This window comes from Drosophila navojoa, chromosome X (assembly GCF_054131105.1).
Source record: "Drosophila navojoa isolate 15081-1374.11 chromosome X, UAZ_NAV_1.0, whole genome shotgun sequence".
Classification (NCBI taxonomy): domain Eukaryota; kingdom Metazoa; phylum Arthropoda; class Insecta; order Diptera; family Drosophilidae; genus Drosophila; species Drosophila navojoa.
The window spans coordinates 14,934,888-14,947,396 of NC_142895.1; the positions used below are offsets into that span (position 1 = coordinate 14,934,888).

General features: G+C 37.0%; 1 protein-coding gene across 4 annotated transcripts in view; it reads right to left on the reverse strand.

The window, feature by feature from the left end:
* The window catches only part of Neto (Neuropilin and tolloid-like), a 107,324-nt gene that overhangs the window by 61,331 nt on the left and 33,484 nt on the right, over positions 1–12,509 (reverse strand). For all 4 annotated transcript variants that reach the window (XM_089265175.1, XM_089265174.1, XM_089265173.1 and 1 more), the window contains exon 2: positions 2,878–3,082. In XM_089265175.1, coding sequence (XP_089121301.1) covers positions 2,878–2,968 — 91 coding nt within the window. In that variant the 5' untranslated portion in view covers positions 2,969–3,082. The remainder of the gene's footprint in view (positions 1–2,877; positions 3,083–12,509) is intronic.

The window sequence follows — 12,509 nt, forward strand, 5'->3', positions numbered from 1 at the left end:
ATAATATAAATAATAATAATAATAATAATAATAATAATAATAATAATAATAATAATAATAATAATAATAATAATCATAAAAATAGTAATAAAAATAATAATAATAATTTCGTTTACGCATAATAATAATAATAATAATAATAATAATAATAACAATAATAATAATAATAATAATAATAATAATAATAATAATAATAATAATAATAATAATAATAATAATAATAATAATAATAATAAATAATAATCAAATAGCAATCGAATCATGTGCGTAAATAAAACATGTGCGACAAGATTTCTATAACTTCAATTTCCTATTGTGTATAGATTACATATATGTATGTACGTATGTGTAAATACTATGTAGACATACTATATATAACATATATTATATACAGTTATATCGCTTGTGCCACTAACTTGGCTGCTTGCCACATGCGACAATTTGGCAAGCGAGAAAAGTTTTTACTTTGCCGCGTGACCTTGACTGCAGTGAATGCAACTGTTAGCCATTTCAGTCACGCACACACAGACACGGGCCCACATATACGTAAACAACAACAAAAAAGTTGCTGGCAAAAGTTTTGAGTTGTTTTTATGTTCGATGCGAAAATGCGAGTCAATTAATTACAGGCCAGCGAGAAAATAAGTATACCAAGCTTTTTTTTTATACCCTGAACCCATTGAAAATGGGAAATCAGGGTATAATGGTTTTGTTAAAATGTATGTAACAGGCAGAAGGAGGCGTGGCAGACCCCAAAAAGTATATATATTCTTGATCAGGGCGACGAGCTGAGTCGATTTAGCCCTGTCCGTCTGTCTGTCCGTCCGTCCGTCCGTCCGTCCGTCCGTCCGTCCGTCCGTATGTTTGAACGCGTCGATTTCAGAAGATATAAGAGCTAGAGACTTCAACTTTTTTTTAAAATGTCCGTAAAAACAGCGCGCATATCGAGTTTTTCACTAAAAAACGATAACTCATTCCGATAGTTTTTTATCGATAAAAAACCTTATCGAAGATCACTTAAATAATTATATCTCCTACATCTTTCAAGCTAGAGTCTCCAAATTTAAAATGTATATTAAGATGTATTTTATACAATTTCGGTTTTTGTTAAAATTTACCCCCCACCCCTAAATCCACCCCCTCACCCTCATCTTTGTAAAAGTCGTATATCAAATACTAGAGACTTGTGCTTCGGTATGCACATACATTTAAACATCATGATTACGTTCTGTAAGTTTCATTACGATCGTACGTCTAGAAATTAAATTATTCAACAAATAAGTTCTCATAATATTGCCAACACTGCAGCGCAACCCAAGCGCAATAGGTTATAAATTTATAACTCCTACATTTTTAGAGCTATAGTCTCCAAATTTTAAAAGTATATTCCAATGCATTTTATACAATTTCGGTTTTTGTTATATTTTGGATACCGGCTCCAAATTCACCAGAATCCCCAGTGAAGGTCAGATTCTAGTATAGCTAATTGTGAATGATTTGATTTGATGTTTTCTTTTAAATGCCAATTATTCAATAGAATATGTAGATCATATGCTGAAAGTTTCATTAAATTCGGTTTAGTCAATCGACGTTAAAAAATAACAAAATGTTTGGCCAATTAACAAACGCACGTGCTGCAGCAACAGCAGTTTTCCAATACGTGTGCACACATACATTCAAACATCTTCTAGCACATTCTTTGAATCACATCAGCAGTTAGTTTCGTTTAGTTCTGCTAGATGGCGTTGCATCAGTGAATCTATTTCAGTTTTGACATTGCAAATGAGAACAGAGGAGTGGCGTCATGGTAGAGGGCGCGGCGCTCGATCGCGAGGTCCCCGGTTCAAATCCTGCTGGGCGTATGTAGATTTCTTTTAATTGCTTCAAAACTTTTATATATTTGTGATTAAATTTCTCTTATATTTTTTCAAAAATCGAAATTGAAATTTTAACATTTTTATTAGTTTGGTTGTTCTTGCACATTCTTAAAGTCACATCAGCAGTTAGTTTGACTTAGATTTGGTAGATGGCGCTGTAGCAGTGAATCTATTTCAGTTTTGACATTGAGTGTTAAAACAGAAGGGTGGCGTCAAGGTAGAAAGCGCGGTGGCTTGATCACAAGGTCTCGGGCTCAAACCCGGAGCGTGTCGGAATTATCTTTTTTAATTGTTTCAAAATTTTTATTTATTTAATTAAATGAGTTTTCTATTTAATTTATATTTTTAAATACATCGAAATTGAAATTTGAACCATACTAAATGTGCTTTTCTATTATTTTGGTTCAGGGTAGTATCTAGTCGAGCACTCTCGACTAGAGTTTTCTTACTTGTTTTTTCTTCCCTTTGACTCTGACTCTCCCTGACGCTCCCTCTCCCTTAGCAGTACGTGTTTGGTTGATTTCTTTGTGTTACCATTCAGCCTGCCATAAATAGAGCTGCCGCCACGGCCATTTGAGCGCCACTTTTTTTTTTTTTTTTTTTTTGGGATGCCAAGCCAAAACCTCAAATAAAAATGTTTGTATATACACATATATATATTTATATATATGCATAGATATATTTCTCTGCTGGCTTTTCGTCTTTTGTAGCAATTGGAGACATCAGCCATGTGCACAGCAAATGCTTTCAGTGTGGGTGTGTAGTTGCATAAATAAAGAGGATAAATGAAAGGCTAATGAGGTCAAGCGGGCAACAGCAATGGAATGTTTTATATTCGACACATTCACTTTTAGCTACGCTCGAGAGCCACTTATCTCAATTGTTGGTCTGTGAATCAGTGTATATATAGAGGAGAGTGAGAGAGATGTGTGTATGTGCTGTGACTGCTGATAAGAATCGAGGTTGTAGTTGTGTGTGTGTGTGTGTGTAGCACACTTACCATAAACAGTCTGGCCAGCAATTAGCAGCATTAGCAGCCAGCAGCTAAGCTGGCGCACAATTCCACATAACCATCTGCTATGGCTCCTCATTTTGTGTTGCGGCTCCTAGCGACAGTCCCCGTTGTCTCTGTGTGCTATCAGCACCTGCTGCTGGGTCCAGTGGTCCAGTGGTCCAGAGGTCCGCACCTGCACTACCGGCCGTAACTGTAATGGAAAGCATTTATACAAAATGTTACATATGCCAAATAGTATAGAAAACATGCAACAAATAATATGGAAAACTTTAATCTTACATCAATTTCAAATGCATATTTACATTAAATTTATATTATTATATTTTTATTGCTTTACTTTATGTTTCTTATTGTGTTTCAGCTCTTGAAACTAGTTTTTGTTTTTCTTTTTTTCCACAAATTTGATGTTCAATTCGTTTCATTGTTTAATTTATTCAACAGGTTTGAGTGCCATAAGTACTTATAGACCTTCTCAAGGGTATTTACTCAACGAGCACTTTGCTCAGTTTTTCACTCAACTTTTCGCTCAGCGTTTTTAAGTCTCTCGTATACCTGCCATTAAGTTTGCATAAAAACCGCATTACGTGCGACTTACTAAAAGTTTGTCAAGTGACGTAGCTCACTTTAGCTCGGCTGAAACTTCTTATTGTATTGCAATTGATATTTTAAATATTTCTTCAATAAATTTCCAATATCTAAATATAAATATTACTCACAATAAATTTTAAAAAATATATATAGAAAAAATATATAATAAACTTCATTTGCTTAAATAACTTTCATTACTATTCATAAATACATAGGAATTACTTTGCTCGAGTTATTGTTGCTTGAGCACAGCTCTAGTTCTCTTTGCGCTTTCAAAATCAATTAAGACCTTTGGTGTACCGTTATTATACATGCATTAAACAATTGCTAATCAGCCTGAGCTGCTGGTTATCTGGCCTAAGACCGAGATCTGAGCATATCTAAAGTGCCTCGAATAAGTCTTCAGGCACTTCAATACTTCAATACTTCAATTAGTCAATCACTCAGTCAGCAATATAATTATACGCACGAGACATTCCATTCAGGACAATTTCAGCTTAAATTTCTCACACACATAATTAATCTGTCTTATAATGAATATTAACAAATACTGGGATAGTGTAGCTATGCAAGAATTTACCGCAAAGCAATATTCACAGCATGTAAGGCAATATAATTGCTAATAAAGACAAAGAGCTATTGTAAGACAAATTCGCATTGATTGCTGTACATACATATATGCATTGTGTAAATAGTTATAATTCTATTCTATTTATAGCATTGGAATAATAAAATGAATTTACTGTGATTGCTTGTATTTTCAAATACTTTTGCTTAACAATACCTCAAATAATTATGACAAAAATGCTAGAGCTAGAATTAATTTAATATATTTTCAATTAATAGTAAATATTTAATATGGATATAATTTCAAAAATAATATAAACAAATAATCAAAAATCTGTTAACCAATAAAATTAAGCAACAATTATTTATTTTTGTTTTTATTTTATTTATATCTTTGCTTACATTTTATAAAGAAATATGTAAATATTTCTACAATAATTAAAAAAAAAAAAAATTAAGCAACTTGCTTTTATTATTTTATATATAGTTTCAAAAATAATATAAGCAAATAATCAAAAATCTGTTAACCAATTTAAAAATAAAATTAAGCAACAATTATTTATTTTTGTTTTTATTTTACTTATTTCTTTGTTTACATTTTATAAAGAAATGTGTAAATATTTCTACAATAATTAAAAAAAAAATTAAGCAACTTGCTTTTATTTTTTATATTTATTGCTATTTTTAATTATATTAAAAAAAAAATTAAATTCATTTCGAAAGTTTTAAATTATATTAAGCAATTTGCATAATAATTAATTTTTTATATTTATATTCTTAAAATGTATTTTTTAATATAGGAAATTGGATTAAGTTAGGTTTAGCAGCCTTTCCTTGCAATGCTTTCATTTGATTCGAAACATATTTTCAAGCTCAAATTATTGTAGAGCACAAAGCAAGCAGCGCTCCGTCTTGAGAAGAGCCCTTAGAACCCATTGGTTAGCTTTAAAAAGAGTTTTCAATATAAAATATAACATTTTTTTGTAGTTTTCGTTTTTTTTTTTTTTAATTCTTGTATCTTCTATATTATTATAATCATAGTAAGAAATTAATCATCTTTCAGCTAGTGCAGCTGTTATTGACCTCATGTCATTAATGTCATTAGTGAAAAATATATATTTCACTTAACATAAACCAGAGAACGTATGTAAAGTTACGTAAAAATATATGAGTATTCCACCATACAAATATGATGCTAAGCAGACGGCCCTAGCAGCCCGTGCTTTAGCTATTGTAATGATTTCAATTATTCTCAACTACCAAAAATAATTAAATTAATATTAATATTTAAATAAGCCTAATCAAAGCTGCTGCATTGAGAAAACATAAATCTGGAATATACTAGAAACTTTTGTTATTTACTAGCTGCTAAGCCATTTAGGCTGACTACCGTTGAAGCCGTTAACAATCTATGCACTTTAATGTGCTTGGTCTCAAGTTCTCTTTATAATTTACTCAAGCCAACGGAAACTCTTCAAAAACTTTGCACTTTGCTATTATCATAATTATTTACTATTACATCACTTCCATAAACATTTTCATCAAAACATGAAGCAATACAAATAAATATATGTATATGTATGTATGTGTGTGTATATATACTTGTAGACATAATGTGAACACATTTAGCCTCAACTTGACTTTCAATTTGGTCCCTTTTGTTTTGTGTTAGTGTGAGTGTGTGTGTGTGTGTTTCTATTTTTTAGCTTATTGCGAGGTCAGCTTTGGTCAAGGAGCGGTTTTAGTTATCCAAATGGATTGTGCGCCTATTTGTCTGGTGCTATGGAAATTGTGCGAGTACTTAACGCCACGAGTCGCTGTCCAAAGCAAGTGAAGCGCAAAAAATGCGAAAAACATGCACCCACACCGACAACCGCACAGCCACCAGCAGCAGAGACAACAGACGGCAGACGGCAGACGGCAGGCATCTATCCTTGAGGAACGCACAGTTGAGGCGTGTAATCAAAGTGTCTGATATCAAAGCAACAAAAGCGACAACGACGACGACGACAAAGTTATGCATAAATTTTGGACGCCAACTCGACTGAGCGCAAAATCAATACAGGAAATAAATTAGTTTCGGCTCAAAAGCCAAAAAGCCAAACGAGAGACAAAACAAAATATATACAGAGACACACATACATATACACATATATATATAGGTATGTATATATACAGCTGCCGATTGGTGTACCGATGCGGATGCGGCTGTGAATTCGAATTCGTTGTCGGGGTATACGGATGCGAATTCCCACAAAAAGCGAAAAGCCAAAAAAAAAAAAAAGGAAATAGAAGTACTAAAGGGCGACGCTGGTTCAGTAGGTGCCCCTGGTGGCATCCAGTAAATGACAATGTTTTGTAGCTACTCCCGCTGCTGCTGCTCCTCCTCCTGCTCATCCTGCTGCTGCTGCTGCTGCTGCTGCTGCTGTGGTCACCCCGCCAATTGTTTACCCAGCCCCAATTCGGCTTACAGCGAAATGGAGCGACTGGGATCCGTCCGCCAGAGCACTAGAGCCTAATAATAGCCGCACATAAAATTTTATTAGCCAGAGCGTAACAATTCAATTGGGTCATGCTTTATGGCGCCACTAGCCGCATTTTAAAACCAGCCAGTGATGTGGGTCAAGCTTCAGGTGTCGCGTTCACCTGTCACCTGTCACCCGTCACCCAACACCCGCCACTCGATACTCGCCACTGCCACGACAGAAGTCAACAAAATATGTGAAGTTGCCCAATAAACTTGAATTTCATCTCAATTCAAGAGCTGATTAGTGACACTCCAAGTGGGCATGGTCTATATATGTATAGATGAGTACATACATATGTATATATTGCACAAAATAAACAAGCAATCAACAAGATATCACCACTACAAACTGTACTCCCACCCCCTCGAATAGCTCAAGAGAGGCGGATATACCTATTACATTTACTGGCTCGATTCATCACAATATTGATGTAATCTCAGCTACACGCATAAGCAAGCCTAGTCTTATATCTCATCAACCATAGATATGTATATGTACCGTGTCGTAAATCAATGAAAACTTTGGCAAAATTCCAGGAATTTAGCTTTGAATTGCTTTCGCCTCTACGGCAACCTGCTCACTGGGGACTTTTGCTCACTGGGGAATTCTGCGGCGAGGAAGTGGTAATCCTCAAAATTGAGAGCTATTTTTAGGCTACAGACAAAACGTACTATAAAACAGAGCCAGATTTATGATATAATACAGTAGAATCCTGATAATTCGAATTGGCAAGGGGATCAGGTTTTTTTTTTTTTTTTTGCACAGAAATTCAAAATATCGAGAATTATTGAGAACGAATTTCTTTCAAGGGGATCGAATTTTTTTTCGATTTATCGCAACCTTTGAATTAGCGGGGTACAAATTATCAAGACTCGACTGTAATATCAAAATATTATAGAACTACTATGATCAAAAAAACATCTATACTGTCATCTAGAGTGGATTAATATTCTTTAACTTTATTGAACTTTTCAGCTCAACATATATAATATATATATATATATATTTACAGGGCAATACATATTCGACAGACCTGTCTAGCATGCCTGTGGGTTTTCGTTGACCGGAAAAAAAAAGCTGCCAGATGAGTTCATTGAATATAGACAGCCCTGTATTAGGAATCACCAGATCTTCTGATAACTCTCCCTTTAGTTTCATTTACAATCTCATGCTTGGAGCATCTACTAATCACTTGTTAAGGATAGAAACGTTCTCAAGCTAACATCTTCTTAGCCTTCAGCTGGGTCTGGCTAACAGAGTCAGCTAAGAAAACAAAAAAAAAATATGTAAATGCTGTTGCTAATGCTCTGCCTTCTGCTCCTTGATGCATTACAGATTCCGATTGCTTCATTCATTAAGTGATTCATGCAAGTTGCATAGAGCCCCCCTGGAATAGGTTAAGCTGCTTTAATGCCACATCGTGGCCATTTATCGACTCCTGCTGCTGCTGCTGCTGCTGCTCTACTAATCTGTGGCAAAGCAACTTCTGTGCTGTTAAGCTCTGATCATAACAATTATCATAAACATATGCTACAAGCTCCATATGCATATCCATGCAGATATGCAGCCCCATCAATTTAGCGTAACCTATGCTTATGTTCCATGTCTTGTTGCCTTGTCTTGGAGCCTTAACCGAGCATAACTGTCGTGTTCTTTATATAGCGACGGCAACACCGCAGCAGCCATAAAGTGTCGTAAAGTGCATTAGAGCGCACTTGACACAACACGTACACAAACACACACACACACACACACAGGCAGGCAGCTACACACTGCAGAAGAAAAGAAAAAGCAGGAAATCAGCAAGTGAAACAAAAGCAATTCAGTGCCTGCCCTTGAAAGCTGGTAAAGAAATGCTATGCATAAATATTCAAGCGCCCACAAGAGCCACCAGTGTCTGCACCACCAGCAGCAGCAGCAGCAGTGGCAGCAGTGGCAGCAGTAGCAGCAACCACTATAAACGACTTACACCTTCAGGCACGCTCAATAGCCCGAGGGGGGCCTCGCTGATTCTGCATACTTTATGCCATTTCTGATTGTTTATTATTGCGACACACAACGCAGACACCAATGCTGGTAGACTGTGGGCGCTGGATGGCTTCCTCTGGTTCTTTTGGGTGCAAAAGAGTTCCAGCTGCCAAAGCAGAAGCAGCAGCAAAAGCAAAAGCAACAGCAAAACCATTTAAATGCCTGGGAACATTTATTGGCGTGTTTTACGCGCCATAAACTGAAATTCATAAACATTTTATGCACTACATGTGTAAATGTGTGCACGTCCACCTCGGCACTGTTCGGTCCTCTTCTGGTCACGCCGGAGCAACTCACACCACTCAGAGTCGCATTCTCCCACACCAACGCCCACCCCCCCCTCGACTTGCAGCAAGCTGCACGCTGCAGCTGCATACGTGAGCAGGTCAGAAGCAGAGGCATATTTTTAGCCTCTTTTAGCCTAAGGAACCGAACAATAAAAACAAATTGCATATCAAGCAGCTGAACGCGACTAACGAGTGCTCTAACGTGCGATAAGAACTCTTACAGTTAAATATATTCTAATGTGCCACGCCTATAGGGGCGTAGCATATGATTTATGGCTCTGTGTGTCTGTGAGGAAGCCTAGCTGTGATCTAACTGCATCTCCTGATGATTTAGCTCGAAGGCAGTGCATAATGGATGTGTGCCACGCCCACGCCAACGACTGATTGATTGCAGTTCTAAATGAAGATGATCTAGGCTGGTATATGCCATATATCTTGAGAGTCTAGCTAGATGGGTGAGTCGGTATAAAGGCAGTTAGGTCGATATATTGTAGTATAGATAGAGAGGTAGAAGGAAGGAGGAAACGTTAGATGGAGAGATAGTTAGATAGATAGATAGATCGAGAGATAAACTAAATAGATAGATAAATAGAAGAGAGATGGATCGATGTATCGCATGATCGAGACATAAGGAGAGAGAGAGAGAGAGAAAGAGAAAGAAAAAAAGAAATAGAGGGATAATGAGAAGGAGAAAGAGAAAGATAGAGAGAGATAGGGAGACATAGAGATAGAGAAAGGTAAAGAGAGATGGAGATAGAGAGAGATAGAAAGACATGAAGATAAAGAAAGACAGAGAGACATAGAGATAGAGAGAGACAGAGAGCAGCAGAAAAATTTAAAAGATAATAGAAATAAACAGAGAATATATGGATGAATGTATCGAATGTATGGATTATGTATCTATATAACATTTAATCGATTTATAGACATATATAGTTTTATAGATATACGGACAGACTGAGGCAAATATTCTTTGGTACATAAGCCTGAAGATGGATTGATATATAAATATGGTTATCCAATGAATATATAGGTTGATCAGTAGATATACAAATAAAGAGATACAAGGCATAGTCATAATTTGTAGCTTTTATCTATTCTTGATAGAAGCATCTCTGGCTTTCTGCATCAGCAACAGGTCAAAATGGTCTTGCAGTGTGGCATTTACCAGCCAAAGGCTAATCTACTTTAGTAAGTTCCCCTCCACTAACCCAATATAGGACGAGCTGACACAATCTCCTGCACAATCGCAATAATCTCTTAGAGCTGTAAGCTTGCTATTCGTAAAGTCCGACCTAGCTATCCATCCATCTGCGTTGCACGAAATCACTTCACTTTTATTTACAAGCTGTAAAGCAACTCTCATCCAGTCAAATAGTTGCATTGAACGACTATCGATCATCCACTCGGCTGTCGAGTGACGAGTTATCGATCAATTTGCCGCCACTAACTGACAATTGCAGTGCATATGCTCGCCGCTGCAAACGATTTGTAAACTTTCGGCTGCTACTGCTGCTGCTGCTGCTGTCCCCTGCCAAGCAACCAAAGTAAGCAAAAAAAAAAAAAAAAAAAGGTAGCATACTTATGGGCGCAATGCTGCAGGCATTGCGAAAATGCGACATAAAAATTCATTTTATAGCTTTGCGTTTTTATTGCCGTCAGGCATTGTTTCTATAGCCGCAGTCATTCGGTAATTGTTACAAGCGTTGCTCCTGCTCCTGCCCCTGCTGCCGTTGTTGCTTCTCCTCTGCTGTTGCGCATACGCCGCGTGTTCCTCATGCATATGCAAACAACGCAAAAGGCACTCGTGATCCGCTAAAAAGCGGCAAGTGGCAAGTGGCAAGTGGCACCCGTGAGTGCGTGTGTGAGTGCGTGCGTGTGTGTGTGCCACGTAATGATAAGCGCATTTAAGGCTTGACTGAGCCCAGCTTCCATTTGAGTTTCGCCCACAATATTAGCCATCTGCCATTTGGCCTCTGGCTCAGCCTCGCCCTATTCGATATCAATTTTCAGCTGCCAACGCCAACACGATAATTGCTCGCAGATATTTTTCTCATAAGGTCAAACGAGCCGCACAACATTTATTTATTGTGCACCTGTCCAGGCAGCCAGCATCGTCTTGCCCTGCCTGTTGTTGTTGTTGTTTCTTCTCATTTTTTTTTCTTTTATTTTTCCCATTGTTTTTGCCAATTCACTGGGCAGCCGCCATGAAAATTGTGTTTTCATTTCCAATTATTATTTTTATGTGCATTCATTGTCTCGCCTTTGCCGAAAAGCCGTATGCTGAATCAGCAGAACGTCTCAAGTGCCCTTCAATGTACTTGATTAATTTGATCAACTGGCAGACATGCGGCTCATGCCATGGCTATTGGCCACGCCCACGCCCACCCATGCCCATGCTCAATCTATCCCAATTACCTTGCTTATATTAACAACTGGCAGGCGTGCCCCACTTTCCACTCTCGACTCTCCCCTTTCCACTTTCTACTTTCGTTTTTCCACTTTCCCGGCTTCTAGAGGCCTTCGCAGCCGCATGACTTCATGCGATGCTTACGTGTCGCATCTGTGGGCTGAATGGAATTGAAACAAATTTGAACATGGCCCTGTCCATTGCCGACTGCCGCAGCAATTTTCCTCTTATATGCTCGCATCTACATAAAGCTACAGCAACAACAACAACAACAACAGCACGACAAATCCGAATCTCAGTTGGTAACAGTGTTGAGAAAGAGAGCGAGAGTGAGTGAGTGAGTGAGAGTGAGAGTGAGTGAGAGTGGGAAAACGCCTGGCCTGAACTAAACCATATCAGTGACGGCTGTCAGTCCAACGTCAACTGCACAGTGGGGCGAAGCGTGCAGAAAGCTTGTGTAATTTAATTATGAAATCCTTTTGAGGAGCAGTTGAATAAAATGAATTTGACTTTGATCAAAGTGTACTAAAATTTCATTTGTATCATTTTATGCTGTTCCATTGTGAAAATTGAATAGTTATATATTGTGCATACATCATATATTTACTTTGAGAATCGCTCAATATGCGAGCTTCTTTACTGCTGCCTGCTCCAGGCTAGGCAACTTATTCTCTAGAATTACTAAAAATTCAAATTTGAATGAGAAGGGATTTGAGAAACTATCAAGAATATAAGATAAAAATCCAAGTTAAACAAACTCACATGGCAAACATTGTCGAGCACAGAAGCACCCTGATTACAATATCTATACAAGATAGCACCACTAGTTCAAGAAGAAGAATGTTTGAGAATAACATTGATAGAGTATGTGCAGGCTGGTGATTAAAATAAGTTTAGATAATCACAGTTCTTGAAGTTGTTTAGGTTTAATTACGATATTTTCAGTACGAAGTTCAGAATATTCATAATCTTTTAATTATAATAAGTGTTACACTCATACAACTCTCTAGAATGTGAGGTCGAAAAGGCTGTAAATGTTATATTATTGCAAAATTCCTATCCAGTTTATATGTTTTGAGATTATATTTCTTTAAGACTAATTAAAGCATGGGAGCATAGATCGAAAATGCTGTAAATGCTATATTACTGCGAAATTCCTATCTTGTTTATGTAATTCCACTAAACACTAATCTCAGCACTTGTGTTTTT